This window comes from Arachis ipaensis, chromosome B1 (assembly GCF_059453495.1).
Source record: "Arachis ipaensis isolate K30076 ecotype BB chromosome B1, ASM5945349v1, whole genome shotgun sequence".
NCBI lineage: Eukaryota > Viridiplantae > Streptophyta > Magnoliopsida > Fabales > Fabaceae > Arachis > Arachis ipaensis.
This window is the reverse complement of record NC_142436.1, coordinates 63839058-63859057: the sequence shown is the minus strand read 5'-3', so window position 1 is coordinate 63859057 and position 20000 is coordinate 63839058. Positions and strand designations below refer to the sequence as shown.

At 31.4% G+C, this 20000-nt stretch overlaps 2 protein-coding genes across 2 annotated transcripts; both read right to left on the bottom strand.

The window, feature by feature from the left end:
• Window positions 1–1488: 1488 nt before the first annotated feature.
• LOC148576830 (uncharacterized) lies at window positions 1489–2517 on the bottom strand. Its single transcript, XM_088502789.1, has one exon. The coding sequence runs from the start codon at window positions 2515–2517 to the stop codon at window positions 1489–1491; it is 1029 nt and encodes a 342-aa protein (XP_088358915.1).
• Window positions 2518–6685: 4168 nt separating this feature from the next.
• Window positions 6686–13661, bottom strand: LOC107618201 (uncharacterized). Its single transcript, XM_016320194.3, has 3 exons — window positions 12492–13661; window positions 7578–7653; window positions 6686–7422 (listed from the first exon to the last, which is right to left on the bottom strand). The coding sequence occupies exons 1-3, from the start codon at window positions 13269–13271 to the stop codon at window positions 6851–6853; spliced, it is 1428 nt and encodes a 475-aa protein (XP_016175680.1). The 5' UTR covers window positions 13272–13661; the 3' UTR covers window positions 6686–6850.
• Window positions 13662–20000: the final 6339 nt, after the last annotated feature.

Below are 20000 nucleotides of genomic sequence, written 5' to 3'. Positions count from 1 at the left end.
TTTGCTAGTATGGGAGGGGATGCGAGCCGTTGTTTGAACTCGACAAATGCGTTTTCGCATTTCTCCGTCCACTCGAACTGTTTTGACTTTCGCAGTATGTTAAAAAAATGATCCGACTTTGCTGCCATCGTGGGTAAAAACCTTGAGAGGGCGGCTAGCCTCCCTGTGAGTTACTGTACTTCCTTGATTGTGGACGGCGATTTCATTTCTAAAATTGCTTTGCATTTTTCAGGATTTCCCTCTGTCCCCCTATTTGTCAACATGAATCCCAGAAATTTACCTCCTTGGACTCCAAACGCATATTTTTCTGGATTCAGTCGCATGTTGTATTTCTTCAGTTGGTCGAATACTTCTTTTAAATCGTTAAGGTGTTCTTCTTCTGTGTTTGACTTAACCACCATATCGTCCACGTATACCTCCATGTTCCTGCCGATTTGCTTCTGGAAAACTTTGTCCATTAGGTGCTGATATGTAGCACCCGCGTTTTTGAGGCCGAATGGCATGACTTTGTAGCAGAAATTCCCTTGGTCGGTTATGAAAGCTGTCTTGTCCTCGTCGCCTGGGTGCATAAGTATTTGGTTATAGCCTGAGTACGCGTCCTTGAAGCTTAAGATCTGATAGCCGGAGGTGTTGTCTACAAGGTTATCAATGTTTGGCAAGGGGTAGGAGTCTTTAGGGCAGGCTCGGTTCAGGTCAGTGAAGTCTACACACATCCGCCATTTTCCCGAGCTCTTTTTGACCATGACCAGGATGTGAATTGTATTTCTCGAATGAAGCCTGCGCTTATCAGTTTTTGTGTTTCCTTTGTTGTTGCTTCTGTCCTTTCCTTTCCGAGTTGCCTCCTCTTTTGTTTTATTGGTCAGGCTTTGGGGTCGAGGGCGAGCTTGTGGCATATGACTTCTAGGTCTATCCCTGGCACGTCGGCCGGGGTCCAGGCAAACAGGTCGGCGTTTGTTCGCAGTAGATCTGTCATTTGTTGTTTGTATCCTGCAAGCAAGGTAGAACCAATGTTAGTGCATTGACTCTTATCCTCGGTCAGGCTTACCTTGTGGAGATCATCGGTTGGTGTTGGCCTCTGCTCATGATGGATCCGAGGATCCAACTCGGCAAGGTCTGGTATGTCGTTGGCATTGTATACCGAGTTTATTCTCCTTGTTGGTGTCTATTGTATTTTTAGCCCTGCGTTGTAGCACTGCCTTGCCTCTTTCCTGTCCGAGTGAACTGTTGCTATGGTTCCTTTTTCTGAACAAAACTTAACACACAAGTGAATTGTGGAGACTATGGCTCCGAAAGTGTTTAAAGAGGGTCTTCCCAAGATAATATTATATGGCTAAAACAATCAACAATTAGGTATTGAATGTCTAAATTTTTTGAGTGAGGGGGTTCCCCTAGGGTTGTCCTCACCCATACATAACCTGTCACAGGGACTCTTTCCCCTGAGAATCCGACGAGCTCCCCGGAGGACGGCTGTAGAATTTTCTCGTTGAGTTACATTTTCTTGAAGGTCGACAGAAACATGACATCGGCACTGCTGCCTTGGTCTAGCAAGACTTTCCGAACTAAGAGGTCTCCTGTTGTTACTGAGATGACTACGGGGTCGTCAAGGTTGGGAGTCTTATTGTCAAAGTCTTTGCTGGTAAATGTGATGTCAGGGACTTCTGGAGTAGGTGCGTCAGTGGGTGTTTCGTTTTGGACCGCCAACATGGTCCTGTAGCTTCTTTTCCTGGCCGAGCTTGTGCCCCCACCACACGCGAAATCTCCTGAAATGTAGTTGATGACTTTCTTAGGTGGTTGATTACTCTGCCACTGAGATTTTTTGCCATTTGCTTTCAGGTGTTCTGCCTCATGTGAAGCTGGTTGTTCTTTGTGGAGTTGTCTGCCGATGTATTTGTCCAGTAACCCTTGTCTTACTAGTCTTTCCAACGTGTCTTTAGCTATAACGCACTCGTCCGTGGTGTGTCTAATTTTTTTATGGAAGGCGCAGTGTTTCGTCTTGTCAACATACCTCTGGTCTTGGTATGTGCCAGCTCGGCTTGGTGGTTTGATGAGTTTGCTGTGGAGGATCTCTTTGATTATATCCTCCCTTTTGGTGTTGAACTTGGTATAAGAATTGAACTTCGGGGCTGGCCTGAAAGGCTTTTTAGAGTCTCTGTTTTGGGACCTGTATGGTCTTTCTTCCTCCTTTCTGGATGTGGGCTTTTCGTTCCTTCGAGTTTCACGAAGTTCCTCTATTTCGATTTGCCCTGTCGCCTTATCTCTGAATTCCTCCAGTGTTTTTGGTTTTGCCACAGCGATTGCTTCCTGGAATTTTCCTGGCCTGAGACCGCTCTTTATTGCGTGCAGTTGTACTTCTGAATTGAGGTCGGAAATTTCCATTGCTGCTGTTGTAAAGCGCGTCATGTAGTCCTTTAAGCTCTCGTGTTGTCCCTGTTTGATTGTGCTGAGGTAGTCTGATTCCCTGACGTATGTATATCTTGGATGCTGCAAAATGATTGATGAACATTTTGGCGAACTCATCAAAGTTGTTTATGGATCCTGTAGGCAAGTTAGAAAACCATAATAAAGCAGCTCCATCTAGGAATGTTGGGAAAGATCGGCACAGGATGGGGTCTGAGTCGCTGTTGAGGAACATCATAGACTCAAATTTTGTAACGTGGACTTTAGGATCTCCGATTCCTTTGTAGGCGTTAGCGTCATCGGAAGTGTGAAGTTCTGTGGCATCTTGAAGCTCATTATTTCCTCGGAGAACGGGTTGGTCTGGCGTCTCACGTTCTTCGGGATTGTCTCTCCTATTTTTGTGTTGGACTCCGACTGGTGTTCCTCGTGTTGGTCAGCATTTATTTTCTTGCTGTCAACCTTTCGATCTCCGTTGTTTTGCAGCATCGCTAGGAGTTCGACTAGTCACTGATTTTCCGCCTGGAGGACGGAATTGGCAGCAAGGAGGTCGGCATTGTTTTGAGAATGTTGTTGGGTTTCGGAATGGTCGGTCATGCTTTGCTTCCTGCAAGAGGAAAATACATAGTGCGAGTATAGGAAATAAATTAAAGCTAGAAATTCAGTGAGGGGTGAGAATGAACTCTCGGGCCCACGGTGGGCGCCAAATGTTCCTGCCAGGAGCTCGAACCGAGGTATATGTCAGTTGGGATCCGAGCGGCTTGGTCAACCGTATCTACTGAAGATCGCGCCACCAATACAAGCCTCGTCCGAGCAGTGGGGAGTACCTGCAAAAAGAACTCCGATGCTTAAGTTAGTTTCTGAGCAGGAATAATATTCTATACGTTACTATCGTAAGTGTTTTTGTTGAGATCTGGTCTCTGACTATCTGATCAGTGTTATTTATGGTTAGGGGAATCTGTTAGTGGGTCCGAGATCCCTGGCTTTGTATCCGAGCTAACGATCGGATTCCTCTCCTGGGATAAGTAACGAAGTGGATAAGTGACGTGGTTTTGAATTGGTATATTGCACTGTTAAAACGTGCTGTTTTTGAGGTATAACGTCGATCCTAAATTATTGGTACAGATCATATATTATTAATAAAAATATATTTCATATATTGTATTTATTAACTTACATTAAATGAATATATTAAAAATTAGAGTTTTATGTTAAAAGAATATAAATTTTAGCATGTATGAGCTTTTAAAATTAGTTTAGTTATGAAATGTCTATTTGTTTTGACAAAGTTGAAATGTCTATTGATTCAACGAGAATATCTCTTTTTCTACACAACAGAGCTTTTGTATACTAAATATGCAATTGTTTATATGGATGGAACACCGAGATAGGAATATAGAAATACAAAATCGTTTTTGATAGATTAGACATGGATAGAGACATTGTGTCAAGAGATAATGACTTAGTGTATTTTGTGTCCATTTTGACATGAAACACATACAGACACTAATAACAGACTCAACTAATTTTTTTATTTTATTATTATATTTTTCTTCTCAAATTTTCTGAATGAAACAATAAAAATAAATTAGATTTTCATAATTTGTTCTAGTTTATCACTAAACAGTATAAAAGAATACAATATTTTGTGTCTCTATTCTTTATGTCTTGTTCTCAGTGTCTTGTGTTGTCCTATTATCAGAAACAAACGCAGCCTAACGGTCTGTCGCTGTCCAATAGATTGCGGCATGAACAATGCGCGATTCGAATCTCCAACAAAACCTTAAACGAAATACTAAACTAATCGCTACACCAACCCAAATTGGTTATATAAAGACCATATTTATTTGGGCAATATAAAGTAGCCTAAGACCAACAGAAGGAAAAAAACAAAACTAAAACAAACACAAGTACAGCCAAAAATTTTATGAAAAAAATAAAAAAAAAATAATTATTTTTCAAAATAAGTTTTTTATCTTTATTTTTCGAAATCTTTTTTAAGTTGGAACAGATTTATCCACTGCATCGGCAACTTGTAGATTTTGTTTAGATTCACCTACTGTATCGGTGAACTTCATTAAAATTAACAAGATTGTTTATTGGTGTGATAAATTTGTTCAAATTTTGGTACAATTTTAATTGTTTTGGTATATTCTTATTTTTTTTCATTTAATTCACATAATTTAAAACGGTAAATTCTAAAATTTTTAATTTTAAATTTAAGTATATATATTTTAAATTAATAATTTAATTTAATTTAGTGAGAATAAACGTAATCGTGTTATTATAATAATATAACTACAATAATACGACTACGTTTATTTTACTCAAATTAGATTATATCATTAGTTTAAATTAATTTTTTTATTTAATTCACTTAATTTAAATTGTAAATTATATCTATTTAAATTTTAAATTTAAATTTTTTTTATGATTTATAATTTTAGATTAAATAAATTAAATAAAAAATTAAAATATACTAATACAATCCAAATTGTATGAAAATATGAGCAAGTTTGTTACATTAATGGACAAACTCATTAGTTTCAATGAATTTTCAATAAAATTTGTCGATGAAGTGGGCGAACTTCAATAAAATCATGCTTCAACTTCAAAAATAAAAAAGATTTCGAAAAACAAAGATGAAAAAATTTGTTTTGAAAAATATTTTATTTTTAAAATTTTTTTCAAATAATTTGTCCAAATACAACTAATTGGTATAAAGTGCAATTTCTTGAACAACTAATTTTTGGTCAAAGTGTGGACCAAAGACCCAACCCACATAGACAGAACCCAAAAGCTAAACCTAAACCATTCCACCCACATGTCCCAGAAAAAAAAAAATTCCACCCACATGATTGAAATTTGAAAGTACTCAGCCGAATATTTCCCTTTGAAGTTTGAAATAATCCCCACAATCTGATACCAGTCCGGCGCTGAATTCATCGTGAATCGCACTACGGAAGGTGAGGAGGATGCAGCGGCCAGAGTGAATCTCATACGCATCGTGCGGCTGTCAGCGAACTCGCATGCATCGGCGACAACGGTATGGTGGGTAGACCTCCGTTATGGGAAGTGAAAAGGAAATCTGATAAAAAAAAAAAAAAAAGGGTGGAAACGCCGCGTTCTTCACAGGGATGCCTACGGCGGTAGAATGAAGCTTCCGGTTGTGGTCTCGCAATGATGGTATCGCCGGTGATGGGTGACGGCAGTTCTTCTGGTTGCCCGTTGTGGAGCCTCTTGGTCACCCACTTCTTCTGGTCCGCGATGAGCTTCGGGCCTCTCCTCCCCCTGGATGGAGCAACAACTTCACTCCGTTTAAGTTGTTTCTTTTTTTTTTTTTTTCGTTTTCAGGTATTATAAAAATTAAAAAATACCAAAATTCACACATATTTTCAAAGCTCCATTTAACGGGCTAGTCCGGCTATTTAGATCCGGTTCGTTAAACTCGTAGTTGAATGGATTGGACCGTTTAAATCTGTTTTATTCGCGAGTCATAATTTTTCAATTCGGATCGTTTATGGTCAGTCCATGGGTTAAATGGGCCAGTCTGTTTATTTTTTTATTTTATTTTTAAAAAAATATTTTGACAAAAAATATTATTTTTAAGTCAAAATCATTTAAAAATAATTTTTTTTAGTTGATGGATTGGATTTTCAGATTGGATCGAAAAAAATATAGACTAAAAGTGCTATTTTTTAAAAAAAATGTAAAAAAAAATAAATGGACCACCTGTTTAATCTGCAGGCTAGTCCGTTTAACCCGTTATTTTTTTTGGTTAATCGGGCTCAACCCATTTAACCCGAAATTTAAACGGGTTTAATTTTAAAGGCAAAATCCATCCATTTAAATAGATAAATAGACTTACCTGGTAAGTTTGACCCATTTTGACGAGCCTACTATGAGATCACCAAAAAAAAAAAGAGCCCAACACTAATACCCCTGAGGCCCTAACACCGTTTTAAGCTCCTCATGCGACTCGGCTTCTGCTGTTAGGCATCCTACACTAAATTCTGTAACTTATTCAGTGAGCTTTGCAAGTTGTTCCCTCAGGACCAGCACTTTGACGCGTGTCATCCTAGTATTCAATAAAGAAAAATATGTACAAAGAACATCTGTACACTATAATTGACCTTATTTTATTTTAGCTTTATATGTATGTATATCCGAATTCCGATAATTAATTTTAGATGAGTCTCACTGTTATTAGTTATTACTTAAAGTGTTTGGATATTTTCAAATCGTGTATGATACAGGGAAGGAAAACATACACCATACCAAATATGACCAAATTAAGTATCCAAAATTGAGCCCCGAACATTGTTCCAAAATTTAGCCGTCTATGTATCCTATCCCCGAGAAAGGGAAGAGATGAATACAAACATGAATTAGAAAAAAGAAAAAAGATTGTCAGAAACATTATAACTCTTCATAATTGAAGTAACTAGCTAGCTAGCTAGCAAATCCACAGATCAAGTAGGAGCTCGTTAACTAAAGTAGTGAAGACCTCGGTTTCAAGCTCAATGGCCAAATGTTGCACTTGTTGTCTGTCATAGTTTCTCCACTCTAAACATTTTTCCATTTCTCTAATGTACATTTCTCTTCCTTTATTCACTTCCCAACCCAAATATAACTCTTGTGGATTCCCACGAACCCAATCCTCGGCCACCTTGCAAATCTCAAGCTCCTTTGACGATGATAAATCATCATTATTGTTGTTGTTTTCTCCGATGATAATACTTTGTTTGAAGTAATCAAACAACAGGTTCTCTGCTTTAACTATCAAACAGTTGGGTGATGTTTTAAGCAATAAGAAGTTGAGAAGGTTTCGCGCACTCTCCTCTACTCTGTTGCCATCTTTTTTGGTGTTGTTATCATGCTTAATTGGTACCGATACTACTGAACAATAATGTTCATGATCATCGTCCAGTTCTGACATTGACATCAATTTCTCCAGGGACACTGGCTTCACTGAAGCCATGCCTTTAAAGTGCCCTCTCTTCTCTTGCATGTGCTTCTGTTCGCTTCCTGTAATCATAAATCATATATACACTGTAAATTTGTACTCATCCTTATTTCTTATTTTTTATAGAGTCCTCGGTCACATTTTTTATTTTATTTTTATTATTATAGATAGAGTGTGAGTTAAAAGAATGGACTTAAAGGGGAATATAATGTTATACCTTGGTTATCATCTTCGAAGGGGCAATCTAGTACAGATACAGGACTTGATTGTTCTTTCTCCTCGTTTGGCCAATCCTGTTTCATATGATACACAATGTGTTACTAACAAGAGCTGAAAGAAGAGATATTGGTATCCAAGATTATTTGATAGGGGAGTAGATACATGCTCTAACAATAAAAGTAAGTCTACCTTACTTTATTTAAGATACACTAAATAATTTATGTTTTCACTTATTTTTGTAAAGCCAAAAGTTCAATTTGATCAAAAGAATTTCCCTTCATCTTCAAACAAAGTAAGAATATGTAAAGTGAAATATGTGTATGAAATTTTAGAATCCTTACAACAAGAGTTGGCCAACCATGTACGAGTTAAGTCCTACTTTGATTTTTGAGATTAGCGAGTTGTACTAATTTAATTTTGACTTTTTAATTGCTACAATTTGATCTCCCAAATTTAAAAAAATGAACCAATATCGTCCTTCTAGAACTCAATGCAGTTAGTGAGGATCAAGTCTTGTCATGCTAGACATATTAAAACGATGACGTACGCGTTTTAGCATTAAAAAAATACTAAATGACGTCGTTTGAAGGTTTGAACAATGTTAAAACGTTACACGTCTCCCTTTTGAACAATACTAATTGTTCAAATCTTCAAACGACATTATTTAGTGTCTTCTTTAGCATCAAAACACGTATGACAGCGTTTTAATACGACTAGCGTGACAAGACTTAAGTCACGTTACTAATGCCATTGAATTCTAATAATAAAAATATAAAAAGAACTACATTGGTGCGCTTTTTAAATTTAAAAGACTAAATTATAACAATTCAAAAGTTAAAAACTAAATCAATGTAACTTATCCATCTTAAAAACTAAAGTGGGCTTAACTCCATCTACTCAACTTGAAACTGAACGTGTGAAATGAAAATATGATATGATTTCCTGAAGTATTTTAAGTAATAAAAGGATTAAGTTAAAATATAAAATATGCATAATGTGTTTTATGAGTATATTGTAAAAATATAATAATAATTTTTTTTAATATTTTGATGCATTAAGTGTTTTAAAAATATAAAAAATATATTCTTCAATAACTTTTTAATAAAAATAATTTACTAAAATTTTTTTATAATATATTTAATTAATATTTTTAATATACATGTTAATTAGATTTTTAAAATATTAATCAACCAAGCACTTGGTCAGCAAAGTCAACTAATGAACGACATTGACAATTATGTGTGTGTTTGGATTACAGTTTGCAAACTGGAGTTTGCATAAAATTGATTTTGTAAAATTGATTTTGATGATAAGTTAGTTTGGGTTAACGTGATTTATGTTTGGTAATTTTTATATCAAAATTGATTATAGTAAAATAAATGTTGTTTGGATTATACTACTCAAAATCACTTTTAGATGAAAAATTACTAAAATAGACATCAATTTTATATACCTGCAAAATCAGAATACTATAAAAAATAATATAAAAAATATTTATCATATAAATAAAATAAATACAATAAAAATAAAAATATAAAAGAAAGTACTATAAATTTTATAATGTCACACAAAAAGAAAATATTCTATAATTTTTTTAGTATCGTCAGTACTCTTTAACTTAGTATTATTTTAGACTATAAATTTTCATTATTTATGACTCTATTGTTACTTATAATTAATTTTTTATTTATTTTGTCCTTTTTTTATAGGATCATAATTTATATTAATCAAAATTTTGATAATAAACATAGTATATAATAATTATAATTAGGGATAAGTACGATTTTGGTCCCTCACGTTGAGGGTCAGAATCGAACCCGTCCCCGATGTATATTTTGATTTAAAATCGTCCTTAACGTATTTTTTTCGTATTAAAATCGTCCTTTTTATTTTTTTGGACAAAAATACCCTTCCCCCACCCGGTCTCCCCTTCCCGCCTCCCTCTCCCCTCCCCCACCCCCACCCCCACCCCTGGTCTCCCTTCGCCCTCCTCCTCCCCTTCCCCTCTCCCCCACCCCCACCCCCACTCCACCCCCGGTCTCCCCTTCCCCCCTCCACCTCCCCGTCTCCCCTTCCTGCCACCCCCACCCCCACCCCACCCTCGGTCTCCCCTTCCCCCCTCCCCCCTCCCCCGGTCTCCCCCTCCCACCACCATCCACCCCCACCCTCACAACCACAACCACCACCAACCACCAACCACCACCACCACCACCAAGAAACAGGAAACAACACCACAACCACAACCACCACCAAACAGAAACAGAAACAGAAAACAAGAAAGCAGAAACAAGGCGTGAGGCGGAGGCGGCAGAAGCGAGGCGGAGGCGGCGAGGCGTGAGGCGGCAGAAGCTAGGCGGAGGCGGCGAGGCGAGGCGGCAGGCGGACTCCAACGTTCTTCCCCTTCGCCGCCGCCGTCCTCCCCGTCTCCCCTTTCCTCTCCCCTTCCCCCCACCCCCCACCCCCACCCCGCGTTCTCCCCCCTTCCCCCTTCGCCGCCGCCGTCCTCCTCCCCCTCTCCCCTTTCCTCTCCCCTTCCTCCCACCCTGAACCCGCTTCTTCTCCGGCTTCTTCCACTTCCCCTCCTCCCTCTCTTTGCCGCCGGTGCCATCCCCCCCGCCGTCCCCCCTCCCCCCTTCCCCTTTTCCCCCTTCCCCCTTTCCCCCTCTCCCTTCGTAAACCCTTCCCCCCCTCCCGTACGCGTTTTATTTTTTTTTTTATAATTTTATAATTTTTTTATTTTAGGGGTAGTTTAGGAATAAATTAAAAAAATTTATTAGAAAGGACGATTTTAAATTTAAATGCGACTTTAAGGACGATTTTAAATCAAAATATACATCGGGGACGGGTTCGATTCTGACCCTCAACGTGAGGGACCAAAATCGTACTTATCCCTTATAATTACAAATTTTACAAAGTCAGAATAAAAAATAAAAAAAGTAATACAAAACAAAAATAGAGTACATCAAAGAATAGAAAAAAAATTATACAAATAAGAAATAATAAAAATTCCATAAAACCAACCACATATATCATATGAACAAAAAAAATACCATAAAACATAAATAAAATTCATATGAATAAAATCAAATAAAAATAAATAAATTTTAATTTGTTAATGATTGAAATAAATCTGAACGATTTTGATGAAAAAAAAATGGAACTAAAAAACTATAAAGAAGTAGAAAGAACTACAAAGAATGACTGTGAAGATAATAGTTACTCATATCATTCTTATAGAAGAAAATGAAGGGTAGGGTTGGTAAAAAAGAAATATTTTAGCTTCTCCTAAACGTGAAACGTGAAACGCAGAAGTTACAAATTTGAGCTTCTCCTAAACGTGGGTTCAGAAGCAGAATCAATTCTGCGTTCAGAAAGATAAAAATTGCCAAACATCAAAGTGAAACTTTCAAGAAGCTCAGACGGACTTCTCTCCTCCCCAACGTGTTTGCCAAACACACCCTATATATATCGATAGAGAACGTAAGATCCTTTTTTTACAATATTTTAAAAATTTCTTATTTAGTTGACGAGGAATTTTTTTTCTTCGCTCACATCATTTATCTATTTTTTTTATTTAAAAAATTAAAATTATTTCATAAAATAAAAGTTTTTATTCTATGAAATATATAAAAGTATTCATTAATTTCACACAATTCATAGAACAGTAATAATTTAATACAAATTTAAGATGATGCAGGCAAAAAAAAAATGATGCAGGCCTGCAACAACTTCCTAGTTCTTTCTTCTAATTTGTAATATTTGTTAAAATTAAAAAATATATCATTTATTATTCATTAAGGTATTAAATATAAAAAATTATTATAAAAAAATATTTTCCAAATAAGTAACCATAATGATAAATTTTCAAAATCTTAAAACGTTATGAATTGGCGGCAGGGAAAAGAGATTTGAAAGGCATCCCTTGCCCCTTGGATTGGATGAGCAAGAACAAGTAACACTGTGCGGTGCAGTGAGATTCAGCGGCGTGGATGGCGCAAAGTAAGCATCACAATTCACAGCCCTTGGGAGTTGAAAATTGAAACACACCCAATTAACTGCACTGCCCAGTGCCCCCACGTGCATTTAATTCATCATGCATTCTCGGCTCCACCTCTGTTCTCGTATTTTGCCTCTTCCTCCTCACTCCTCATCAATGTCCCCACTTCCTACCCTAGTACTGCTAATTACTATCTATCATTTGTTTGGAATTTTCCCTTATTACATATGTATTTGACCTTAAAATAAAGGCATTGGTCATTGGATATCAATAACCTATTGTGATTCTCTCTCTTTCTTTCTTCCTTTTTCTTTTCTAATTTCCGGCTTCTTTATTGATTTTTTAATTAACAAAATAAAAGTTCATGAGTGTTTTTTAATTAGAGAAAATATAGGGCATTAATTTTTAATTAGTTAATGTTTAAAAAAAAATTAATTCTAAAAATATTTATTTTTAGAGGATTTAAAATTTAAAATTTAGAATTTAAAATTTAAAATTTAAAATTAAATATTTATAATTTGGATTTTAAAATTTAAAATAAATAAAATAATTTTAAAAAATTAATTAATATTGACTGAAAAAATTAATTTTTTAGTATTATTCTATTAATAATAAAATATAAAAAATTAATTTTCTAGTATTATTCTATTAATAATAAAATATAAGTAAAAGTGTAGTATCATATCTATTATGTATTTTGAAAGAATATTATAAATATATAAACATGCAATTAGATTATTGCATAAAGATCCATTTACATTATTAGTTCATTTATTAAAATACTTTCTCTTTTGTTTGAGTCATCATAGATAGAAGTGAAAACATTACAAGAAAAAAAAAAGTAACAAATTTCATCAACCACGTTAATAAAAAAAAATCAACAAATCAAATAAAACGGAAATTATGTATACTTACCGTTGTTCTCTCCTGGTGTATCTTGCCAGTGGTCGGAGGGGGGTCTTTTGTAGCCTGAGCGACGTCGTTTTCGGCGGCGGAAGAAGAAGAAGCAGCGCTTGAAGACGAAAATGTGAACTCGCTCTCTTCCCAGCTACTGTTACTGCCACAACCTGAAGAAGAAGAAGAAGAGGAAGTAGTGGTGGTGGTGGCTGCGGCATTTGTAGTGAACGCGCTATCCTCGTTCAACGACGCCGTTTTGTCCGGATCCTGCATAAGCAACTCGCGGAATGAAGTCCTTATCCATCTCTGAGTTCTTCCTCCTTCCTCGTCCTTCGCTGCCGCTTTCCTCCAGAAGCTTCTACTCAGCAGCTTCCTTGAGAAGCTTCTAGAAAAAACGCTTCCAGAACCGTCTTTCCGGGATCTGGTACTCTTGTGTGGTAGTGACTTGATGGCCTTGATTACAGCTTCCGAAGCTCTCTGCAGAACCGACAAAGAAGAAGAAGAAGAAGAAGAACGAGGAGGTAAGAGTGTGGTAGTGCTGTTCCTCCTCGACCTCCTCCTCCTCCTCCTGTTGTGGCGTTTGAGATCTTTCTCCGCCACAAGGAATCCAACGGCAGTGCTGCAGCATTGTCGGCGCGGGAACGATTTAAAACCGTTGGATGAGCAGGAGCTCAGGTCGTCCCTCATCAGGTAATCTTTCAGTAACATCGAATTAGGTCTTGCAAGGTGCTTCTTGGTTTTGATCATAGTTTGCATTATTTGAGAATTCTTACTTAAACTAGTTCTCTCTGAAGGCATGCTAATATCTTTTTCAAGGAAAGGATAATAAAATGAAGAAGATATGCTTCAAGGTAGTATAGAGTAAGCTAGAGAGACCTATGTAGGTTGTGAATTATACAAATCTGATATTAAGAAAGTAGGGACCAGGGATGTGGAGAGGGAGGGAAAAAAAGTGCCAAAGGTGAAAAAAAAAAAAAGAAAAGAGAATTTATATGTTAGAGCGAAAACCAGCTAACATCAAAATGTGGTAAAGAAGGAACAGCACAATGTTCGTAGGAGCGAGTGTTCAGAAGGTATTTGTTGACGGTAAAAGGGTTTGAATGAAGCATGGAGTTTAATTGGTATTGGCAGGTATCTAAGGGTGACAGAAGAAAGCAAAATTGATTATGAGTGACATATATGCAAAAATGTGGGGGTGTGGGGTTAAAAAAAGACGATACATGTGCCAAGATATCCAAATTTATATGAAGTGACCCTATATGAAATTAATGATATATGGTGCAGAGAGATAGAAAGGCCTTGGCTTTCGGCCTTTAATTTTTTCTGAATAAAGCGAGCCAGTTAAAAGCTTCGCATATAGTGGTACATATACATACCAGTAGTGATGAATACTAATGATGAATAATGACACTCTGACAGTCACAGTATACGTACTACACTATGGTCTGGCTCAGCTTACCTAACAGGAACAACTTAAGCTAACTAGCCAAACCATACACATTGATACGAAATTATTGAAGAGTATTACTCGTGTTATATATATACACACTCTGTACCGTGCGACATGAAAAATATTTAATATTATTTATATCTGAGATATTTTTAATAAAAATATATTTTTTAATATATTTAATTTTAAATTAAATTTATTTTATTTTTTTATGTGAATACTAAATAATAATACATAACAAATAAATTTCACAAAATAATTAAATTTATTAAAGAAAAAAGCATAATATATAATAAATCAATGTCTTAATTTTTATAAAAAAAATATACATACACATTTTTTTATCTCTAACATTGATAGTTGTACATCTATAGATTGTATCTTTATTTCTGTATCAAATAAAATTAAAATATTATTTATATAAAAATTTTATTCAACTACAAAAAATACGAAAAACACAATTAACAACAAAAAAATAGATATAAATTGATTAAATAATACTTAATCATCTCAATTTATTAAAGACTTCTCTATATATAATATTAATCATACAATTTTCAAAAATTCTTTCATGATATAAAAATTTATAATCACGTAATGATACGTTAAAGAGACATATACATTGTGTGGGATTAATCTACTCTAAATTAAAAATAGAAATATTCAACTAAGTTAATTATCTATTTTAGAATAAATCATTATAATTATGTGTATCTAATTTCTAAAATAAAAAATATATGATTTCTTTTTAATTAACAGTTTTTTTATTTATGATATGTATATATTAATTATTTAATTAATAATTTTTTTGTTATGAGGATATAATTATTTTGTTTAAATAATTTTAAATATTTTTTATTATATATACATATATTATTAATTATACGTAAATATATTTAAGTCATATAAATTAATTATTTTTTATTATAATTTTTTTTGAGTCCACAATTATTGAATGATTCTTTTATTCTATCAATATCATGTACATGTAATAATCTTTATAAATCATGATAATTTTTTTATTTATATATACATATATATTAATTGTGTAAAATAGTTTTTCTTATTCTTAAAACATATTTATTTTATTTAAATAAATCTAAATATTTTATTATTTATGTATGCGTATCATATTAATTGTAGATAAATATATTTAAGTTATATATATTAACTATTTATTGATTATAATTATATTTTATAATTAATAGTTTTTTTATTCTCAAGATATATTTATTTCTTAATTACGATTATATATATATATATATAAAGTTCTTTTTGAACCTACAATCATTTAAAAAAAAATTATTCCTTATTATTAATATTAGTGTATGTGTAATATTAATCATGGTAATATTTATAAATCATTACTAAAGACATAAATTTGTATAAAAAATAGTGGTAAAATAGAAATAATAAAATTATAGATAGTATTATAATTACATAAAATAATGTTAATTATAATTGTGCATATATTTAATAGTAATAATGATAAAAATTGATTTCTTTAAGATAGAAAAATAAACTTTAATGGTAAATTAATTTGATATATATTAATTATAATAATAGATTTTAGCTATTAACATAATTTTTTTATACCAATGATTGTGACAACTAAACTTTATCCTAATATATTATTTATTATAGGTTATCATACGATTATACGTATAATTAATTATACGTTAATATATATTAATAAAATTTTAATATAATAATCCTATTAATTACACATTAATAAAATTTTAACCCAACTAAATATATTATTGGACATCTATAATTTTTAATAAATATTATTATTAATAAAATTTTAACCCAACTATTAATTATTTTATCATTTGTTTATAATAATTTCACATAATTGATTAAAATAATTGTCATCAAAGATATTATTTATATTAGTAAATTTTTTAACTTAACTATTTTATTTTTTTCTTAGTTATACTAAGAGCAAATAAAAATTAAAAATAAATTTAAAAACTAAATAAATTTCATATAATAAAATTTAAAAATAACATATCCAAAAATAATAATCAAAATATATAAATTGAGATAATAATTTAAATGTTTTAAAATTAATTTAATCAAATACTAATATTAAAACTAAATTACTTAAATAATATTTAAACTATTTTAGTCCTTAGACACATATAAATTAGAGTCATTTTATAAACGACACCCAATTGAAATAATGTCATCAGTTCGAACATTTAGAATTCATAAAAATACAGACCATTCTCTTGTTAAATAAGTTTCATCATCTGTTATTCGTATAATGCAACAAACTAAGGTATAGAATAATCATACCGAGAAACTAAATTGACATTTATTCACATCAATGACATTACATTAATGCAGCAGAAGGATGGTAGTTTCTAAAAAAAATCAAAATATCTTATAAAATTATTTTTATTATGAAAAGTTTAAAAGAAAAAAATTTAAATACAGTACTAATATTTGAAATTACATCTCCAAACTTGACATAATTTTAAGAAAATTGAACCTAAATGAAAAAAATTAAATCTCATTATATGCTTCACTTCAAAGATTTTCGGGTAGACGTAGAAAGTATGGAGGGAATGAAATTTGAATTTGTTAGAAGCAGTTGCTCGACAGACGAAAAGAATAAGTTTAAGTAAGAATAATTAATAAATTATTAAAAGAATAATAATAGATTGGCTACATAAAATAATATCATAAAAAAAATTATAATTAGTACCTTAAAAGAATCAACTTCAATGAAGACCAAAAAATACATTCTTATCCTATGAATTCTTTATTGTTTATGTTATCTACCTGTAATCTTCATCAATTACGATAATATATATATATATATATTAATTATTTAATTAATAATTTTCTTATTTTTAGTATATATTTATTTTATTAAATAATTCTAAATATTTTTTTATTTATGTATACATATATATTAATTATATATATATATATATATATATAATTATTTTTGAGTCTACAATTATTCAATAATTATTTATTATTAATATTATTGTACTTGTAATCTTTATAAATTATAGAAATTTTTAATCACGATAATTTAACGTTATATTAAACTCAAGGTTAGAATATAATCTAGTAGAAATGATAATCGTTAAGAAAAATATAAATTTAGATATAAAAATTCACAATCACATAATACATTAAGAAGATATATATATATATATATATATATATATATATATATATATATATATATATATATATATAGTTTAGAATTGATTCACGCTAAATTAAAAATAGAAATATACAATTAATACTAAATTAATTTGATTATCTATTTTAAAATAAATTATTATAATTATGCACATTTGATTCTCAAAATTGAAACCCTATGATTTCTTTTTGATTTAATAGTGTTCTTATTTATCTTATCCAAATATATTAACTTTTTATTTAGTGGTTATCTTATTTTTAGTATATATTTATTTGTTTAAATAATATTTTTATTTATACTACCTGAATATATTTATTTGTTTAGTTATTATAGCCGTGATTTCTTGACATTAGTTAATGGTTATCTTATTCATAATTGTATATTTTAAATTAGTATATTATTTAATTAATAGATTCCTTACAATAATTTTACATAATTGATAGAAATAATTGTCATGTTAAAGGTATTATTTAATATTAGTAAATTTGTTAATTTAACTATTTTATTTTAAATTTAGTTATATGAATTGCAAATAAAAATAAAAAACAAATTTAGAAATCGGAAAAAGACATTTCATATTAAAAATTTAAACATAACGTATTCAAAATTAACAGTCATAATATATAATTTAACGTAACAATTTAAATTTCTCTAAAACTAATTTAATCAAATACTATATTAGAATTAAATTATTTAAATAATATTTAAACTATTCTAATTCTTAAACATATATAGATTTTCGTAACGACAATCAACTGAAACAATGTCGTTAACTCGAATGTTTAGAATTACTGCAAATTCAAACCATCCTCTTATTAAATAAGTTTCATAATCCGCTATCCATATAATGCGACAAGATATAGAATAGCTACATTGAGAAACTAAATTGACCTTTATTCCCATTAATCGCATTGCATTGATGTACCAGAAGACCGATGGTTTCTAAAAAAAAATCACAATATGTTATAAAATTATTTTTATTACGAAAAATTTAAAAGAAGAAAATTTAAATACAGTACCGATCTTCGAAATTGCATTTTCAAACTTGACACAAATTTAGCGAAACTGAACCTAAATTGAGGAAATTTAATCTCATTATATGCTCCACTTTAAAGATTTTTAGGTAGACATAGAAAATATAGAGGGGATAAAATATGAACTTGGCCTATAAAATTCATTGAAAGTAATTACTCAATTAAAAATCGAGCTCCTTATAAGAAAACTAACTTTACCCACGTTTCATTAAGTTGGTCATAATATATGAGTAAATCAAACCATCCCTGGATAAAATAAAGTTCATTACCCCTTTGTTGAACTCTTACATCCATGTAATTAGAACTCGAATAAGTGAATACAACTCGAGATGGTATTTGATGAATGTAGTGCATTCTAAACGATTGCGACAAAAGATAATCGCACTGGAACATTAGACAAAAAGAATGAGTTGAAGTAAGAACAATCATCAAATTATCAAAAGAATAATATAATAAATTGACTACATAAAAAAATACCATAAAAAATTATAACTTGTACCTTAAAAGGATTAACTTCGATAAAAAATGAAGAACACATTCTTATTTTATGAAATAATCAAGGAAGAATAACAAATTAAAAAAAAATGATTTAGCTCTCAGATCTAGATTCATAAAATACAAAAAAAATATTGTATACAACCTTTAGTAATATAAAATTAGATATAAAAATTAATTATTGATATCAATTTTAATTTATGGTAATTAGAATTCTAAATTTATGTTTAATCTTTTATTTTTTATTATTGATATCTTAATCTTTTTAAAATATGTTTTGTTTTTGTAAAATATTATGTGTGTACTATTTAAACTTTTTCTATTATTATTATTATTATTATTATTATTATTATGTCACCATTAATCATTAACTTGTATCAATTTGTCACTAATTATATTTGATTAAAAATTATTGTATAATGATTGAGAATTAGAAATTTATCAATTAATATAAATAAAATAATTAAAATATGATGATTGACAATTAGTATAATTATGTATTAAATGTTAATTTTTATATAATTATAATAAAGATATTTTTTTAAATAAATTTAAAAAGGGGGACTAAATTTTTTTATATATTTGGAGAGTATAGTTTGTAGCGCAATATGGGGAAAAGATAACAGAAGGTTCGGAGTTGTGAAGATCTCAAATCTCTATATAGTGTGACATATTTAAAATATATTAAGGAAGTGATGGCTGGAGACAAAATTGAGATACTTGAAATCACGAATACTTCTTACAGTATCAGCATGAGAACACTAAAGTATAATATAGGGTGGGAGAAGAAGCAGCAGCTTGGATGCTTCTTATTCATGTTCTACTAAGTGCGGGATAATAAAAATTTGAATCTTAAGAAGAGACGCTGGACAGTGTTAGGTAAATAATGATCATTTTAAACAACATGAATAACCACTAATCAAATAAAAATATATTATATTTTAATTTAATGCTATTAATTAAATTTAAGATTAATTTATTCTTTTAATCTTATTAATTCATATTGTGCATATATTATTCAAAAATATTGTTAGATACCTATACTTTTCCATACTTATTTTATTATTAATCTGATTTGAACCTTGCTATGCACATATTTATTGCCATGTTTGGACTTAGATGAGACCGGTAGTTGACCCTGTTAGATTATTCTGTGTACACGGGCATAGGCAGTAGGCACGTGCTCACGTGTGTATGATCTCCTCTATAGTTGACCTTACCAAGTTCCAACTGCGATCTCGCTGTGTGTCCCCTGCTTGTTTATATGATACTGCTATAATGTAGTAGTAATTTAAAGCATTTGGTGTAAGAATAATAATTTAATTGTTTGAATTAGGTTTAAAATTTTAAAATATTAATTAGAAATTTTAAATATGATATTC

What these genes read in the sequence shown, in the direction of transcription:
- LOC148576830 (XM_088502789.1), bottom strand. Translation starts at nt 2,517, where the DNA reads ATGAGTTCGCCAAAATGTTCATCAATCATTTTGCAGCATCCAAGATAT.
- LOC107618201 (XM_016320194.3), bottom strand. Translation starts at nt 13,271, where the DNA reads ATGCCTTCAGAGAGAACTAGTTTAAGTAAGAATTCTCAAATAATGCAA. An exon ending in TACACCAGGAGAGAACAACG is followed by an intron (nt 7,654 to 12,491) that starts GTAAGTATACAT and finishes CATATGAAACAG; the next exon opens with GATTGGCCAAACGAGGAGAA. An exon ending in CTTCGAAGATGATAACCAAG is followed by an intron (nt 7,423 to 7,577) that starts GTATAACATTAT and finishes TTATGATTACAG; the next exon opens with GAAGCGAACAGAAGCACATG.